General features: G+C 42.0%; 1 protein-coding gene across 1 annotated transcript; it reads right to left on the reverse strand.

Annotated features, from left to right (window-relative positions):
• Positions 1-10,597: 10,597 nt before the first annotated feature.
• On the reverse strand, positions 10,598-17,310 carry LOC102716038 (phosphatidate phosphatase PAH1). The gene is made up of 10 exons (XM_006654457.3): positions 15,531-17,310; positions 14,844-15,424; positions 14,695-14,768; positions 13,254-13,338; positions 13,066-13,152; positions 12,846-12,918; positions 12,591-12,634; positions 11,970-12,098; positions 11,797-11,895; positions 10,598-11,086 (listed from the first exon to the last, which is right to left on the reverse strand). Exons 1-10 carry the CDS (start codon positions 17,224-17,226, stop codon positions 11,030-11,032), a joined length of 2,925 nt encoding a protein of 974 aa, XP_006654520.1. The 5' UTR covers positions 17,227-17,310; the 3' UTR covers positions 10,598-11,029.
• Between the last annotated feature and the right edge of the window lie 2,445 nt (positions 17,311-19,755).

Below are 19,755 nucleotides of genomic sequence, written 5' to 3' on the forward strand. Positions count from 1 at the left end.
AGTGGTGGTGACACCCTTTCACTCGGCCACGATGGCAGCGTCCTTGCGACACCTCCATTCAGTGAGTTGGACCAAGGGCAATAAATGTAGCAAAAACAATAAATTAATGCCGACGGTGTCCAGTGACAAATTACCTATTTTTGATGCCTTCAGGCCAAAACACGATCTTGCGGTGCCTTCCGCAAAGAGCGTCAAATTTGAGTGACATGTAACAAAATTTCCCTACATTAATATGGATGCTAATATAATAGATAAATTTAGACATAGACAAAATATCTTACAATATAAAATGAAGAGAGGGTTGCTTATACTCCGTTCCACGGTAGCTAGACTTATATTATGAGATGGAGTAACTAGAGTTATATTACGAGACAGAGATAATAACACTTGGGAAGTAATTAATTTGGAATTCGAAATCTTTCTACTGGAAAAGATTCCAATTTGAAATTGTGAGATAGCTCATGCCCCAAGAACAATGTGAAAAAAATAACAAAGCATGGAGTGATGCAGTGATGTTCTACAGTAGAAAGATTGAGCCTGAGGGCGTGTGCGTTGTGGATCTGATTTGTTTTCTTCGTGTCAACATGTTGGAGCGTGTGAAGACGTAATGTGCAGTATCGGAGTAGCGCATTGATGGCGATAACTCAGGCCTGGCTGACTGGCTCGTCGGATTCAGAATTTCAGGTACAGCAACCATCGGTTCAGAATTCAGAGAAAGACAGCATCTCCGTGAATTTAGTATAGTGTAATAAATCACTGAATGCCTGTGTGACTTTGATGTGTTCGAGGGTGACACGCTGACATGAGCGTATTAGTTTCTCTTCCTCTCCTCCTTTCCATAGCTTACGCATGCTGTATTTGTTTTCGATGTTTCTGAGAAAATTGGCAAGCCGTGAATTTCGGCCAAGTACTCTATATACCTGCCCAGTCAAACTACTGGTACAACATACACGCATTAAAATTAGAGACCGATAAATCACATAAAATTAGGACCAAAATCTTGTAAATTTTTAACTTTATAATCTACTTCAAGAATAATGCCTCAACGGCCCCAATGAAAGAGATTGAAGTTATGGTTAAGTGAAGGGTTAGGTGACAAGAAATTGGGGGGGGGGGGGATTTTGTGGGTCTCGAGTGATGGCCGCAAAAGGAAGCCGCAAGGTGAAGTCAGTGGTAGGGTTATATAGGGAAAAGTGGAACAGACGGTTAGGGGGCTACCGTGGTGTGGCGTGGCATGACGGCATAATGGAGGCACTCATCACCAACGGGCTTGGGGAGAAGGAAAGACCACGAAAGGAATAGGAGGAGGAGGAGTAAGATGATGGGGTGGGGCCTCATTGGTGTCATTGGGGCTGGGGAAGGGGCATCATGCTAGATGAAGGGAGACGACAATAATATCTGAGTGACTAGAACGATACGTCAAGAGGATGAGGAGGAAAAAGAAAGAGGATAAGGTTATTGTAGCTACACTAATCTCAAAAGCAATATGGACTTGTCAAATTTGACCAAGTAATTCCTTAAAGTGTTCCATTGTTTTATCCGATGGCGATCCAAGGTTTTTAGCATTATTTTTTCACTTAAAATAAGCACAATTAAAATGACTTATTAATGATTATAAATTAATTTATGGATAAGACTTTGATATGTGTGTTTTAGTTACTAAAAGTAAATGATAGGAAATAAACTAGGATGAAATTAAGTTTTAAGATTTAAATTTTGATTTATAAACATAAGTATAAGCAAAAAGATTGAGACCTTCGACTTTTCTCTCGTGGACACTTTCTCTCTCTTACTCTCTCTATCCCAAAATATAATCAGTTGTAAAATTTTTCATGGAAATTAAGTTTATGAAATTGAATATGAATAATGGTTGTGATTAATCAAGGTGAGGTAATAGGTGGGGGAATTAAATAACAGGTGGTTGACAAGAGGGAATAGTTAGAGAAATGGCTCTACTTAGTAATAAATTTTGAACCCTAGAAGTTATTATGTTTTCAGATAGATGGAGTAATACTCAAGGAAGTATCCTCTGTCATAGCAAACACATGACATCCTATATCATAACCATTTGATTTGCGATATCTGGCTTGGTGCATCGCTAGATTCAATATATAGAGTCATCATATTAGATTCTCTCTCAATTTTCTTCACACTCGAATAGACTCTTCATTTCCTACTCTATGTGCCCCCAAGAGCTAGTTTCATATCCATATTTACACCTACTCAAGAAGCTCTTCATATTCCACTCTATCCCAATATAAAATATGGTATATATGGAGAGCCCGGTCTAATTACCAAATTTGGCGGGGAGGTTTTAGGATTTCATAAGCCAAATGAGATAGAAATTCGTTTGGAAGCATGTTGGAGACCCCCATTTAGCTTATATTTGCCCTTTTAATAGGTAGTTTAATTAACATTCCTCTGCATATGTTATCGCAACGGTTACTCTGGCTACAATGTGATTTACCCTTAAAACGACAGATAAGCTATATATACTTCGTAGTAATTAAACTACTAATTTTCATGAAATTACTTAATATAACATAGCCAACTACAATAATAAACCAGACCCGTACGGTAAGTAGAAAGAGAGCACAAAGCAAAGCTCCATAAATCGCTTAAAGATAACACAAGGCTAGCATCATCATCCCGAGACTTGCAGTTCAAGGAGCATATATACTATTCCATTGTACTACATATAAAATGGTCGTTTGGTAGTGAGTCAGCAGGTTGGAGGATGCAGGGGGGTTTAGGGTATGTGAAGCTAGGTTAGGCTGCGGTCAACTGCCAAACTCCGGATTTAGGCTGCGTTTAGATAGCCAAAAATTTTGGGAACTAGCAAAAATTTTCGCTGGGAGGGACTTTTTACAGTGTTGTGAACTGAAAGGGGGGGGGGGGGAGGGGGTTGGAAATAAGAGTGTTCAGACCACTGTGCAGGGAGGGTAAAAAATTTCGGACAAGGTGTGCCCCTCCCCTCCCAGCTCTCGTTCCCGTCGCCCCTATTCCCCTCAGCTGGATCTCACGCCGCTGCCCTTGTGGCAAGACCGCCGGAGAAGGGCAGCGCGTCCCCGGCTGCAGCTGCCGGAGCAGATCTACTCCTCGACGTCGCCGATCTGGGGCAAGGGAGGGCGAATCTGCCGGGCCGCCGCCTCAATGTCACTGCATTGGGAGCTAGACGGAGGTGAAGGCGGCGGGTCCGACGGCGGGTACGACGGCAATGAGGGGTGGGATAGAAACTGGGGCGGTGGCTACGATAGAGGGAGCACAGGCGGCGCGCCATATGGCGGCGGGATCCCCCGAGGTGGCGCGTACGGCGGAGTACGGTCGGGACGCGACTCTTATGGTCTCAGCCACCCGCGAGGCGCCGGCATGGGAGGGAGCAACACCGGCGGCGGGTCCTGGGGGCGCAGCACCGGGAGAGGCGCCGCGATGGGGGGCGGCCCCCCAGGTTCGGCACCATGGGGGGCGGAATCTTCGGTGGAGGCCCGTCCGACGGCGGCACCCCCGACGGCGACTTCCTGTACGGTGGAGGGACGATCGACGGCGCCGCGGGGTTCGGTGCCACAGGCGCAGATGGCGCTTACGCGGCGGGCTCGTTCACCAGGGACTTCCTTGCATCTGGCCCTTGGTCGTCCATGGTGGCCGCCGGCGCGTCGGGGTCCGACGCACAGAACTTAGCCGGCTCAAGCTTCGGCCCTGCACCAGTCGGCCTCGTCCTCAACTCGCTCGACCTCAACGACGACCACGGCTGGGGCGACTCAGCCGCATTCGGCGACTATGACCATCCAGGGGGTGAGCCACCGCATCGACATCAACCAACTTTTTCTTTCCAGGAACAAGGTGCCGCCCGGTCGGGCAGAGGCAGGCTGGGCCATGGTTCACGCGGATCTGCAGGACGCCGACAAAGTGCAGTTGAGGGGCACTTGGGAGGAACTTCTCCACCCGCCGGCACGAGGCAGTTAAAGTGTCGCTGGCAGCAGGGTCACAGCCCACTGCCATTAAGCCCGTGGGGAAGATGCCCCCGCCGTGCTTCCGCAAGCGATAACGGCGATGACACCGACGACACACTAGTAAAGAACAACGTCTTCATACTCTGCCTACTTGCACTATCATTCCATCATTCATGTTCAATATCCAACATCCATATGTTTCACGTACAGAACTGCTAGCAACATCCATGTCACAGCTTAGTCATTGTTTGTCAATCAATTTTCTATATGTTTCGCGTAATTTAGGTTGCAAAATCGAAGGCGAACTGGTCTGTTGAGAACACCGTAACGTTCTGTAGCATATGGTACCATCAAATTGACAATAAGAACTACATCCGAGGTGTCATGCAAAAGAATGGTTGGAAAGACATCATACAACGGTACCATATTGCTACTGGCCTTCTGCATAGTAAGGAGCAGTTCCAGGGTAGACTGCGATAGTTGCGAGCGCAGTGGGTCTTTTGCAATAAGTTGCGCTGCGGTTCGGGGTTAGGAATGGATCCCGATGGCACTATCGTTGCACCCCCGGAGTGGTGGGAAGAAAACACGAAGGTCCATCTCACCTCGTACATTATCGTTCAATTATATAATCGTTCCATACAATCGCATTACTGGTTTGCATGTACTGAATGCAGGGACACCCTGACTTCAAGAAATTCAAGAAAGGTCTTCCAATTTACTTGGCTGAGATGGACATGATGTTTGAAGGAGTGGCAGTGGACGGTTCCACTTCATATGTCGCCACTATGAGTGAACCTACAGAGGGAGACAGCTCTGACGACGACTACGACTACGATGAAGACGATGACGACGGAGTCTAGTGAGGCAACCACACAAAAGGTCCAACAACACCAGCACAAATGCGTCAAGTCCAAAGAAAAGGACGAAGAGTCCTACGGTTCGATCCGTGCAGAAGACCATGAATGAGTACAATGAAATTGCAAGGAACAAGATATCTGCGGTGCAGCAAGTACTGAACAATCGGCAGGTTGCCCGTGAAAACAAGGTGGCTGAGGTGATGAAACTGGCTGAGGAGTGCGGTGTCGACTCCGAAAAAACACCTAAGTTATTTCTAGGTGTCGTCGAGATCATGAAGCATGAAAATGTCATGGACATGTTCATTCACACGAACCCTGGAGGCCGTCTTATCATCATCAAGTCTCATGCAGGGGTCGACAACTAGAAACCTTATCTAAATTTCGGTTGTTGTAGCCCGCTTGTCTTTTGCTATGTTAGTTCGATGTACGATCGTAATGTGAACTATGTCCTACCTGTTCGGCTTGCTAATAATATTTGCGTAGTATTGATTTTGTTGAGTGGTTGAGATATGCGAAGGTCAAAGTCTTGAAGGGGCCAATGATATCAATAATTATATTTCGGATTCAATTACTAATGGTTTGGCATTTTATTTGCTGCAGGGACGGACGACGGATGTGGTATGCGGCGATGAATTGGAGGACGAAGATGACGTTGTCGATGCGATGTTGGTTGACCTACTACTAGACGACGACGATGGGTGGGTGTACGGTATGTACCAGTACGCTATCCACATAGACAAGCACCTGACTAGAGGCCCTTATAGGGAACATAAGAAGTCTGGTTTGGAATGGGTGCATGAGAAATTGGAAGATAGGCCAGGGTGCTACAACATGTTCAGAATGATGGCCTGACCTCTTCTTCCAAGTCGACGTCCATAGAAGCTTTGGGTCTATTCCTTTCGATAGTAGGTGCACCTCAGTCTGTTAGGCAAGCTGAAGACAGATTTGAGCGGTCGATGGCAACTATTAGTAACTTGTTTAACAAAGTGCTGCAGTGCATGGTTAAGCTAGCTGTTGACCTTATTAAGCGACAGGACCCCACTTTCGAATGCAGCCATCGTAAAGTCAGAGGCGGGAGGTTTTATCCTTGGTTCAAGGACTGCATAGGGGCTATAGATGGAACTCATGTTCCGTGTGTCGTCCCCAGTAATAAGTTTGTGCAACATCTTAGTAGGAAAGGCATGACGACCCAAAATGTTATGGATGTATGTGATTTTGACATGAGATTTACTTTTGTTCTAGCTAGGTGGCCAGGTTCCGTACATGACATGCGAGTTTTTGAGGATGCTATGACGACATACAGGCATGTGTTTCCACATCCACCTGCAGGTTCGTTGTTGCATTGTTAGTACTCATATAACAGGCTGTTATTTTCATTGGTTTGCTAAACATGGTTTTGTGAAATGTAGGGAAGTACTACCTGGTGGACTTTGGATACGCTAATCGGCCCGGATACCTAGCACCGTACAAAGGAACTAAGTACCACATGCAAGAGTACGGCGACTCTCCTTCACCTGAAGGTAAAGAAGAAACCTTTAACTATGAGCACTCATGTCTGCGAAATGTCATTGAAAGATCATTTGGGGTATTGAAAATGAAGTGGCGGATTCTAGCAAACATACCATCGTACTCATGTAGGAAGCAAAGCCAAATAATTGTTGCATGTTGTGCTCTTCATAATTTTGTGAGAGGTAGTGGGATTCGGGACAAGGACTTTGCACGGTGTGATCGGGACCCCAGCTTTATCCCCGAAGAGGCGGCTGCCCACTAGCCTGATCCAGAAGAAGTGCCCGATGAATGTCTAAATATGAACGAATTTCGCGATTCTCTTGCACTTGCTATGCTTGCGGGTTAAAGTATTCTGTTTGTACCTGTAACTCTTTATGCGGTTACTTTGTATGTGTGAGGACGTTTTATTTTTTCGTTGTTGTGCAAAAGTTTGCCTGTTGTACGTCTGCACAGTTGTAATTTCCAATTGATTGATTGTTGTCTCTGCTGATCACCATGGTGCTGTGATTATCTGCTATGTTGTAGTGCATAGCATCATACGGTTCATTTGTTTGCCTTTCATGTGTGTGCTGGATGTTGCCAATTTTTTGGCTGGAATGAGCTACTACATCATGTACATGTGCCACATTCATATGATTTAAATGGTGTTCACATTTCACATTTATTAGGGGCAATTTTGGATTCATGCTTGGGTGTTCACATTGAAGTTTGCCAAAAAATTTTGGGTGTTTAGTTCCCAAAATGCAAAAATCTGACATGTTCCAAAAATGTTTGCACAACCCCAAAAATTTTTGGGAACTAAACAAGGCCTTAGGGAGAAAAGATTGCAGGCCTGAAATGAGTGCCACTTGCAGCAGGCTGGCCAGTTGTTGCAGCCACTGCCTCTAAGCTTTGGTCGGTAGTGGTGGTTAGAACGTGGAAGATTCTCGTTTTGTGATGTAATTACCCAAAGTATCTAAAAGTCAACACTTTTGTTGGTTAGTAATTTGTACGAGGTGAATGAATCTAATATATACCGAAATTACTATATTTACGCTTAACGTATGATCGTGTACGTTGAATTGTCATTGTACGACGGTAATACGAAAAGTATCGTACATATAGCATTGTTCAATCTCTACCATGTAAACTTCACACACACGGAGCATATAGCATTGTTCAATCTCTACCGTGTAAACTTCACACACACGGAGAGAGAGCAGTTAACACTAAAACACATAAATACTAGTATTTTATAGCCAACTTTATACATACTTCGTGAAAGTGGAGAGAAGACATGGTATATTTTTCTGTTGGTGTTTTTCTACATGGTATACAATCATTTCTATGTGGTCCATCGGCAATGTCTAGTTTTTTTAATCGATCGTTTCGTCCCCATTTAGTGAGGTAGTATGACTTCACTTTCTTAGAGCCTACTGTCTATATAATCTTTTTCACTTCATACATAAACAACTCATACAACATATTGCTTGATTTGTTTTTTATTTATATATTTCAGACTTACACGGTTAATGTTTTAATTCTATAATGGTATACGTACTGATCGTATGATATTAAGCCGCCTATTAGACCACATGTTAATCAAGATACGACACCCAACTTTCTACTCTTTCTCTTCCATATAATCAAAAACCTATGTGGCATTTTCTCTCCGTCGGTGACATTACACTGTTATTTGTGGTCTAATAAATATCACATACTTTTTAGTATATACTTCTTCCGTTTCATAGATGTTTAAATTTTTTGCTTGCAATGTTTAACTATTTGTGTTATTCAAAAATTATGAAAATATCATTTATTTTGCTTGTGACTTACTTTAAACATGACTTGTCATTTTTTATATTATACTAAATTTTTGAATAAGATGAATGGTCAATCGGTGCAACCAAAAAAGTCAAACATCTTATATTATGAAACGGAGATGAAGGTAGTAGTTTATTAAACCGTAAATGAACCGTAAAGTGATTGTTAGAGTGACAACTCGACTTTCATTTTTTTAGCTAAATACGGTACTACTTTTATCCTAAAATATACTCTATTCGTTTTAATATATAAGGCGTAACTGTGTTTTCTCTCACCCTAAATTTTAAAACATGCGTGAAAACATACATTAATGAGCATGCATCTGTCCTTTAAATTTTATTTATTTTAAATTCTTTACCATCAAAACACCCCGCCACATTACACACATGTATATATGTATCAAAGCAGTCTAAACGAGGAGTTATTTATAACTCTTTCTTGTTTTTTATTAGTAGTAGTTGCGCTTTATATTTTAGAAATAGAGGAGTAACTTCTAAGAACATAACTCTCGTAGTATAAGGAGATGTTTAATCCTATTCAAGGTAGCTACATATTCGGTCTTGGGAGTAGGTAAAATCTCAAGTGGTAAAAAATATAAGATGATGAACATCTATATAAAAACTTTTTATTAATAAATAATTTGCACGTTAGAACTCAAAATGAACCCATGCCATTAGTTCTCCTTCGCTGACAGGGGCAGATTTAGGGGGGGCTAGCGGGGCTCTAGCCCCCTACGTGCTGGATTCCCTGTGAAAAATAGAGGGGAGGGGAGGGGGAAGGAGGGAGGAAGAAGAAGATGGGGCTGAAGGTGGAAGAATGTAATCGACTCCTCCAACCTTCAGATCCTAGATCCGCCACCGTTCATTGAACTACCAAAACTTGGTACACTTACGTGGTATTTTCAGCTCTTAAGGAAAAAAATATTGAATTTGATAAGTCATGGCATAACACATTGATAGGACATAGCTTAACATATCCTGCTTTGACATTCTGGAAAGACGGGTAGTTATCCATTTCCTTTTCCACGTATGGGGCCTATAATTAGTTGAGTTTGGTCACCTGAGTTTATGGGTGGAAAACTACAAGAAACTTGGATTCAAATCCTCGGAGGACACCATATTTTTCTCATGTATTCAATTCTCATGTTTTTCACATGTTATCTAAACATATGTTATTCAAAATGAGATCCATGCTTACCATCACAAAGTGTTAGACAGCTCGAAAATGCTCTATAGAGTCGGGTTTAGAAAGTTCCTATGCTGCATGCATATGCTGACAGTACATCAATCCAAGTAGAAGCGAACCCCGATGATTGTCCCAGGTCTTTATTGGGCCTAATATAATACCCTAAAGCCTCAATGCTTGTATTATCCATGTGTAGCGGTGGATGCTGGATTTAGATTTAGGAGGGCTCATCATCTTCTCCTTCGATCCCTTTTCTTCTTCCTCCCCTCTTCCCTCATATTATTTCCTAATCTCCACAGGAATTCAGTGTGTAGGGGGGCTGGAGCCCCCATAGCCTTCACATTAGTTCTACCTCTATCCATATGCAATATCCAAATGTTTTAATGTTTTACTCCATCCATCTCAAAATATTATTATTTATATCATTTAAATCTTATTTCAAAATATAAACATTTATAGTAGTATTCAGGGTACTAGTAGTCTCATGAATTGCTTCTTATTCAAGACTATTTCTACTTTTATCTCTCACCTATCCTCCTACCATTATTCCTCATTATAAAAGAACTTTGTAGTTTTTCCTTCTTAACCTTAATACTGCTAAATAACCTATAAATATTTATATTTTAAGTAGCTATTCGGTATTACTGAACTTACATAAATATTTATATTTTAAGTAGCTATTCAGTATTACTCGTACTAAACTTACTCCTACACCGAAAGCCGGTGACAGAGAACCTACGGCAGTCGGCAGGGGATCCCAGTTTTTTATTGCTTCCTCCGTGCACCCCTGCCTCGTAACTTCGTTAGGCAACCGGAATTTTCTTCGCGCGTGTCCACTACGCTAGCCCAACAAAGGAACCAGAAAGGAAGGCGGCCCCACAGCTCGAAACTGGCAAATGTTTCTGTTTCCTCCAACTCCTAGGAGAGCTCAGGGTCCCTGATGATCACCTAATGGCAGGAAAAGTTACCTGAATTTGGCATCAGTCCGTCCACTTGTTTCAGCACGATGGCGAGTTTAAGTTCTTGGTGGTTGTGGCAGGTGATGAACCCCAGGAAGTTCCGACAACTGATGCTAACTTTTCTTCATTAGCAACAGAAGATCCGAATCATCTGACCAATCACAATACAAAGAGAACCATGCCCAAGCAAAATTAAATGATCAGATATAAATTCGCTCCATAAAAAATCTCAGATGTAGAGGTAGAGCACATGCAACTTCATGTAGATGTAGAGGTGGAGCACATGTAGAGGTAGGCATTAAAGGTTACATACAGCACAAGTACAAGGTGAAAATGGGGTAGAAAATGTATAGTGTTTTCTCTTGTACAACATACAACGTGTTTTGACTGTTTAGGTTGCCTGTTGCTTCCATCAACCAGGAGTAATCTAATCAAAAGGTAGCTGCAGCTACAAGAAAAAAGGAAAAAAAAATTGCTGGCTAGCAGCTACTGATACAATTTGGAAAGCTAGCAAGCTCAGGCCATTTAGTTCGACGAAGAGTATCAGATCACTTCCTAAAAGATGTATGATCCTGAGAGCTTCGTCAAAGCAAATAAAATGGCAACCTTTGCGTTGGAGATCAAAACCATAAATTTGGAAACTCCTGAGATGCTTTACAGATTGGACAGAACTCCACCGTACCGTTGAGAATTAGTGTACACGAACTTGATTGTTATGCTGACGCAGAATCTAGTGGTATCTACTTCTGTGTTTGTTAAAACTACACTACAGATCAACATCTGGCAATGGCATCCTCCAGTAATTCCAGGAATTGTAGTCTTCCTGCATGGAATTATCATTGGTGATCAGCTCAAAAAGGAATTACATATATGGAATCTGACCATAAATGAGCGTGACAACTGCCTTGCCCCCAACAGTATGACTCAGGCTGCATATAATTGGATGTGGCTATGCATTAAGGATAAAAATAGTTCTAATCACGGATAGGATAAAAGAAGCAAATAAAACATGAACATGCATGTGCGCGGTCTGGCTAATCCCATGATTTTGCACGCATAACGTTGTGTGGCCATTTGTTCCGTGTGGCCTTTTTATCCATGTGCAGACCACACTGTTAATTGGTAACCTTTCTGTAATTATTGCAGTATGCATCATATCAGATTAACGAACATCAATTTCACGAGAAATAATTTGCTGGTGCCTACAATTCTGGAAAGCAAGTTCAGACAAACAGCTAGTAATTAGAACATTTGGAGAGGAAAGTAATATAATTTCTTGGGGAACATTTACTTAATGTCTTGGCCATACAACTTTCAATATACAATGCAACAAACACTATATGAATACTTCAATTGGACAAATGTGCTAGTGTACTGAAAAGGTGAAAAATAGAAGTAACAAAATCAAATGAATTGAAACTATAAGTGGCATTTTTGTTGGGTGCTTGATTGATATTTCTTAGTAGAATACTTCTCAAATATATGCCCAGAACCAAAGTAAGGTACTACTAGAAGGCAAGAATGAAATCTAACCTGCTCAACAAGAGTGGTTGGAGGGAACATATCATGGACAAGCGTATGTAAGGAGGTATAGGACTTCACGTCGACAGAACTGTTTATGGCTACTTCTCCCTGCATGCACATGGATGACTTAAGAAAGGAATGGCGGTGGCACCACTGAATTTTAACTACTGTAATAGATGTACCTTCGGGTTGATGATAAAGATTTTCCCTTTTGGAATTCCCATCTTTTTATAACTAAGCTCATCTGTATCTCGGTTGCCAAATCCAGCATAAAATGGATTGTAATCAGAAGGGAAAAGTGCTTTAATGTCCTGCCAAGAACAAAAAAATACAGAAATTTCAAGAGCTTGTCGTGGTGTCAACATGGAGTTTCAGGTCTCTGGTGGAATCTGAATTTAGATATGCAGAGAATAATATGTATTTCTACGATTGTGTCACCTACCAGTTAAAAAGGAATTCTGAGACAATAACAGCCTTTTCTTAGTTCTTGTGGGTCCTTTTGTTTGGAAAATTCTTGTGAGTCTTATTGTTTGTTTATGAAGGATATAGCTATGACGCCATAAAAGAATTATAGAGGGGGCAACTAGTAAGCAAAATTCTTGACCTTTGGAGGTGTGGTATTTGGATAAGGGAGAGCTCACTCAAAGGATTTGAAACAAAAAGGGACACAAACACTAACTTATAGTTCTTATTCTAACAAATAAATTGGCTTGTTTTCCTGGCACTTAAAACATTTCATAGTATGAGAGCACATTGAGTATTGAAGCCGATCCTCAAAAGACAATTGCCTTAGAGAAATTTACCTCCAGACATGCAATCTTAAACTCATGTGGTGCTCTTCGTATAACTGAGAAGAACAAAGGAAACATTACAACATGTTAAACAAAAGTTTTATTGCAGTACAGAAAAGTAAATAAAATATTTGTAATACTTTTATTGCAGTATAGAAGAGTAATAATTTATTACAGTATTGTTTATTATCGGTAGCTAGTTTTCTTTGTTGAAGCTGAGCCTGTATAGAAATCATCCTTGTAGAGTTCAGTGAGAGATGATGTTACCTTCCCGGTATAGTGACGGAAATAAACCATCAGGTGAAATCACAACAGGTCCATTAGGCAATACCTTTCCATCCTGCAAGGTTGCCAGGGGATAACCAAGTTTATATACATACCAACAATATAGAATTAAAAAATACTATTAGTCCCGCTGAAGATACGATTAGATCACTAAAGATGAAAATAGCAGGCAAACCTTCAATGGACAGATGCTATATTTTACCTGTTTTAGATTGAATAGAAAGTTTTTGGTCAGATATGCCTGAACAATAGCTCTAGCACTGAGGAATAATAGTTGATAACCGTTTTCCTAGTTTGGAAATAAAAAGCTCATCAGAAACCCACATGTGCAAAACTGGGTACAATATCCTCCTAAGAAAATTTGAAACTAAAATAAATTCTGCACCACACCTTTATTGCAGAAAAAAGACGAGCAACACCAGACTGACTCCAATCTCGTCCAACTAAAGGCATGACCTGGCCCAGCACATCAGACCTGAAATGGAACATTAACTACTCAAATTCAGCCATTATGAAAAACAGCAACAATACCATGTATAGCAGTTGTACACTCTTAAGAAAATAATGTGGTAGCCCACAAAATTCCTAAGAAAGAGCCCATGTGCTAAACTTAGTCTGTACTAAGTCAAGATAGACTTGCCAATTGATATTTTCAGATAGACAGAATAGATGATAGGATCGAACAAGAAATTAAGGACAACACATCGAGTTTTATTACACTTCCACTTAAAGGGGGAATAGTAGAATAGTTGGACTAAAATTACTAGTTGTCACTCATGATGAACTCACTGAATAAAGGTAAATTTTAGTTCCAAGTTTTTGCACTATAAAATAAAAGGATATACATGATACTCTTATTTAGAACATCATTTTAGAGATTGCAGAGTTCCACTACACTGATAATTGACTGATGTTTCTCAGCTGTTCAAGCACAGTAAGGGAAGAATAAGTTAAAAAGAAATATCCATAGCTTGAATACTGAACAATTGCACCAACTGACAGTATAAGGATAGCCAATTAGCCACCTTAGCATATAATGCATATACAAAACAGTGTTTTAATGCTATCACAGCCCCCCTCCCCCCTCCCCAAAAAAAGTCACTCAATAAAAGGGGTGTCATAAAGAAGCACATAAAGTTTTTTGTTGTGAATCTACAATTAGTAAATCATCATTTCAACATGACAATCCACAGAAGTAGATGCTAAAATTATGACAAGTCATGCAGCTTTTGTTCTTCCATATCCTGCTTTTTTATAACCGATTTCCTCAGATTGAGTGGAACACGATTCAAACTTCAAAGTAAAGTACTGCAAAAAGTTAATTGTGAATTGAAACAAACAAAATAATATGCATAAAGTATACTGATTGTCCTTTCTTTAACTCAATAGTGCATTATACCTTAAACTCGAAGAAGTGAGCAAGCAAATTGTTAAAAAAAAATGTCTCGTGACAACATCCAACTTTAAGAAGCTGTTGTGTATATACTTGAAGGTATATTGTTTGTCTGGAAGGTGTTTGCTAGTTTTCCACAGTGTGCGATTTAGGGCTTGTTTTTCCAATCCAAACTTTACCAAAATATTGGTAGTGGCAAGATTTGGTAAGCCTTATTTTTGGTAAAGTACGGTTGTTTGGTGTATTGCCAATTTTGGTAGGTGTATGAGTTCACGCTTGCCAATATTTTGGGCTCCAAACTAACAAATATTTTCTAGACTCATTAGCTATTCTTTTTGGCATGGCTGAGCAGCAAAACAAAGAAGCCCATAATTTACAGTTTGGTTTGACAGATAACTGGCTGAGCAACTAAAAATATTGAGGCAACTTCAACTTTACCTTGTGATCGTTCCATCCACATCAGATATGACAATTTTAGCATTCCATTTCCACAAGTAAATGTGAGCCTCAACCTAGCAAAGTTCAAAAAAAATTAATATACTTGCCTCCAAAATAAAAGATTAATGTTAAGAGATAGAGGCATGCACCTGTTGTTTCCCAAGAACTCTGGTGGAGAAGCTAAAAGTTACAATGTTTTGGCCCTCCTTCAGATTTAATGATGCCACCTGTTCACTGGTGGGAATTAAAGTTCGGACAAATTGTTTTCTTGGTGACTGGTTTATATTGTTCTCTGGAGCTTGCTCATCCATTGGACTCAAGACAGTCTCTGTATCAAGAAAGATGTCCTCGGATGAATCACTATTACTGCGCTGAAGGGATCTTGATATCCTAAATGGAATGGGCCAAAGCCTCCATCTCCTGCTTGAGGGAGACAGCCCAAGAGAGTCTCTTGAACTAGGTGTTTCTTGGTGTTCAACCAGAATAGCATCAATATGTTCTGTGCAGAAGTTCGGACCAAACACAGCCTTCCCAAGAACAATATGAGAAATTTTACTCCATAGGAAATATTTACTATCAAATTTGACAACAAGGTTTGCATTTCTCATAATTGATGATCCCGATAACTTGAGATCATCCTCAAGAACAAGATGTTGTTGGAAAACTTCTTCAGCTGATGCTTCACCCATTCCTGGCCGTAGTATGTGCCCACAAAGAGAAATTTCGAACCCTGACAGTATACATGAAAGAAAAGCAATGAAACTATATATATATATATATATATATATATATATATATAAACAAAAGAATGACATGCAGACATAACATGTTCTTACCCAAGCCCTTGTGTAATTTGGGATGCTCTTCTTTATTTAGTTCCTCTTCAGCTGCTGAATTCTCTGGAATGCTACCTAATTTGTCTTTGTCACTGGTTCCGATGGATGAATATAAACCATCAAGCTTATCAGCTTCATTTTCAGAAGACACCATCTCCTTGGTCTTGCCATTAGAACCTTCTACACAGGACATGTCAGATTCCTTGCCACGGTGGGCAGAACTGTCCTCGTTTTCTGTTTTATCATCTGAAGTATCGGCTGATACACCCATTTCCTCCTCTAGATACTGTAACGGACCATTTCGATCAAAGTGGGTAGTTTTACATATATCTTCCTCCAGATCGATGTCAACAACAGAACGATTACTCAGACTAAGTTCAGAATCCCTTTGATGATCAAATTCAGGAGAAAATGGTTCAGTTCCCGAATCTCCGTCATCTATCTGTGATGACAGGTCTAAGCAACTTTTAAATGTATCATATTTGCCAAAACTAGGACTGGCCATTTCAAACTCAGTGTCCTCATAGCTGACATCACAAACCTTGCCTACACTAGCTGGCACCTTGCAAGCCTCGTCATTCTCGAGCAGTGGAACATGGCAAGTCTCATCATTCTCAAGCAGTGGAACATCGCAAGCCTCATCTTCAGTGGCCAAGGGCTGATACCCCTCATCATTGTTCTTCTTAGAGTCATCGCGAACCTCATCTTGGTTAGGAGGTTGACAACCCTCATCTTTGTTCTCTAAGATGTCATAAGCCTCATCTAGATTGATCAAGGGTTGATAATTGTCATCATTATTCCCCGATTCTGGGACAACTAGAGGCTCGTCTTCATTGGTCAACACACTAGCCAGATCTTCACTAACTGAGGCATGGAGCACTCCATCTTCATTAACTGGGACATTATGTGACTTATCCTTCTCAATTGGTACATCACAAAGATCCTCCAAAGCCTCTTGTTGATTTCCAGAATCAAACTTAACCTTTTCCTGTTGTATGTATAAATCACCCACAATGCCAGCTTCCCACACCTCGCCACTGCGGCTGAAGTCACCACTTGAACTCTCCCCAGGTCCCAAATGAAACTGAGGGTCACTTAGCTGCACATCCTCCATATTCTCCTCCGTTGAAGAGATGGGGGCGGTGAGAACATGCCCATCCACACTAACCAAAACCATCTCTGAATTGCCCCCATCAGGTTGCTTTTCTGAATCTTCCTCTACCTCCAACCTGCTATAACTGTATGAATCAAACTCCTCTAAAGGTTGCTTCTCCTGACGCTCTACATTCAACTCCGGACTACCCGGCCTGTCTTTCGTCCCCATGTACAGATCCCCGTCGCTCTTACTCCTCACCGGAGGTTCAGGTCCACTGCTAGCTTCTTCTTCCTCTGAACTAGTTCCAGGATTTTCGCTGCCAGGCACAAGCTCCCGCATGAAGTAGGCTTGGCCAGAGTTGTCAAGCAGCATGTGGAAGTTCGCGTCCACGCCATTGACGGTGATGGTGACAACCTTCTCCGCACCCTTGAGAACGCCCTGGAACTTGCCGAACCGCACGTACCAGGGCGTGCTGCGGTACGAGCCGTCAGGCTGCTCGACCGCGATTATGTCGACCGCGCCGCCGAAAGGGTGGAACGGCGTCGCGACGGAGTACACGCCCTGCGAGATCAGCGACCCCACCCGCCCAACCACGTTCATCTCTGCGGTATCCTTCGATCACCACGCCGACGTCGGGCATGGGGGTTCACCCTGGAACCCCCCTCAAATTCTCCTCCGAACAAACTGCAATCAGCAGTGCACCACGCATCAGAAAAAAAAATTCCCAGACGAAGCAGCACGGGATAAAATCAATTGGAGGCGAAGGAAACCAAACCAAACCAATCCCAAGCCCCCGATGGATCTCCAGTCCACGCCACGCCGGACTCGCGAAGCGGCGCCGTGCGGCGGAGGGAGAAGGCGAGCGAGGGCTACGGGAGAAGAACGCACAATACCTCGAATTCGATTCGAGCGGAGACGTACGCCGACCGCCCAACCGTGCGCGCACGCACGCAGTGGGGTTGACAAGGGCAGTGCGCGCGCGGCCGTTGACGGAGCGAGAGAGAGGATGCCGTCCACGCCGTGCCTGCGTCGCCGGCCGCGCGCACGAGGGCGTGCCTCCGGCTCTGCAGATCGGGGAGACAACGGGAGGGAAGCAGGGACGGAGGGAGCCGAGCGGGGGGAGGTCAGGGAAGGAGAGAAACGAGGAAGCGGAAGGGCGTTTCGGTAATTCCCCCTTGTTTTTTCTCACATTTTTTTAAACCCAAAATTAGAATTCTAGCCTTCTAGACGCCGCTGAAAACCCCCCATATATCCAAGCGGATTCCGTGCAAATTCCGCAGAACTTCGCAACGAAGAGAGCGAGCGAAATTCGCACGATGCGCTTCTGCCATTTCGCGAGTCCTACTCCTCCCATGGTGGGGCCGTTTCCAGAAGCTTCTGGAACCTTCGATGACTTGGGGGACAGGTGGCCGTTGGGGGTGGGAGGCATTGATGGTGTATTGGTGTTCCGAGCCCTCGCTCACGTAGGCAGCGCGCGTGCGACATGCGGTCCACCTCGCGAACCGTCTGCATGGCAACCTCTTCAGACTGACACGTGGGTCACTTATGCTCGGGCCCACATGCCATGGACTGGTTGTAGTAAGCTTATGAGTGACCTAGAAAATTCGACTAGGTGTGCAAAACACACCGCCACCATCGCGGGAAAATCGTTGCGAGGATTATGTTAGGTCGTCTGCGTGCAGTTGCCAAAATGTTTTGATGCGTAGCTCATGTCACATCGGATATTTAGACACTAATTTGAAGTATTAAATATAGACTAGTAAAAAACTAATTTTATAAATGAGTGGTAATCCGTGAGACGAATTTTTTAAGCCTAATTAATCCATAATCAGAGCATGTTTACTGCAGCATCACATATGCCAATCATGGATTAATTAGGCTCATTAGGTTCATCTCGCGAATTAGTCCAAGATTATAGATGTGTTTTATTAATAGTCTACGTTTACTATTTATAATAAGTGTCCAAACATTTGATGGGACCAGGGACTGAAGTTCAGTCCCTTGTCCCAAACACCCCCTAAAGCCTTTAAAAAATTTTGGGTGTCACGTGAGACTAGCACTGTGGGCCTCACGAAACTATGTCTACTCGTTCGAATATACCAGTTTTTAAAGTTTTTTATAGTATATGCTAAGAAGATATTTAAACATTATTTTTAGTTTTTCGATATTAAATTTTTTAAAATTTTAAAATAAGTAATTTTTTTAAAACATATGGTTGACTTTAAAATAATTGGAATGATAAAATGAGAATCAATGAAAAACAAAATTAGAATCTTATTAGAAATACTTGTATTTTGAATATTCTGACATATGGAGAGTAAAAGTTTAGCACTGACAAGATAATGCTGTTTTTTTTGCACTTTGTAAACTCCTGGGAGCCGTAAACAAAATAAGCGGACGCCTGATTCTTGTCATTAGAGCAAGTTCTAATCAGCCACGAGCTCCAATTTATCTATAGTCAATCTAATAGTTAATTCATAGTACCTACAAAACATTAATATATGGTCGCACATGTTATATACCCACTATGTCTTGGAGCTCATGCTGCATTTGGCTATAAATTAGTAGTTTACTTCTCTTCAATTTCATCTCTTATATCTTTAAAATATATTTATAATTGGATTATGTTGCTCTTAGAATATTTGACCCTACCTAACGTCGTAATCTGTTCATCGGTGAGGACATTCCCCGTCCTGCCCTCGCGGCCTCACCGTTGTTTATATCTTCGTCGTCTCGCCTCGTCTCCGCGCGCGCGATGGTGCGAACGAAGAAGCAACGGCGTGGATGTGCGGAAGAATATGCCGGCCGGGCCACTCTCCGTACGTGCGGGCGCGGGTGACCGGTGCCGTGACGCAACAGGGGCGGTGCCGGTGCACGCACCTGTGCGTGTGGAGAGGTACGTGCTCCGTGTTTTCCTGTGGTATCTCGCGTGTATCATCTCTGTCTCAAAATAATCTTATTTTTTATGTTTTTCATGTCTAACGTTCGATCATTCGTTATATTTAAAAAATTTATAAAAAATATAAAAATTAGTCACGTATAAATCACAATTCATATTTTATCATCTAGTAATAATAAAAATATTAATCATAAAAAAAATTAAATAAGATAAAATATCAAACAGAAAAA

Source organism: Oryza brachyantha, chromosome 5 (genome assembly GCF_000231095.2).
Source record: "Oryza brachyantha chromosome 5, ObraRS2, whole genome shotgun sequence".
NCBI classification, from domain to species: Eukaryota; Viridiplantae; Streptophyta; class Magnoliopsida; order Poales; family Poaceae; genus Oryza; species Oryza brachyantha.

Coding starts and splice junctions, on each gene's coding strand:
- LOC102716038 (XM_006654457.3), bottom strand. CDS start 17,226: ATGAACGTGGTTGGGCGGGTGGGGTCGCTGATCTCGCAGGGCGTGTAC. Junction 14,769..14,843: donor GAGTTCTTGGGAAACAACAG/GTGCATGCCTCT, acceptor GAACTTTGCTAG/GTTGAGGCTCACATTTACTT. Junction 13,153..13,253: donor GTCTTTTTTCTGCAATAAAG/GTGTGGTGCAGA, acceptor TTTCCAAACTAG/GAAAACGGTTATCAACTATT.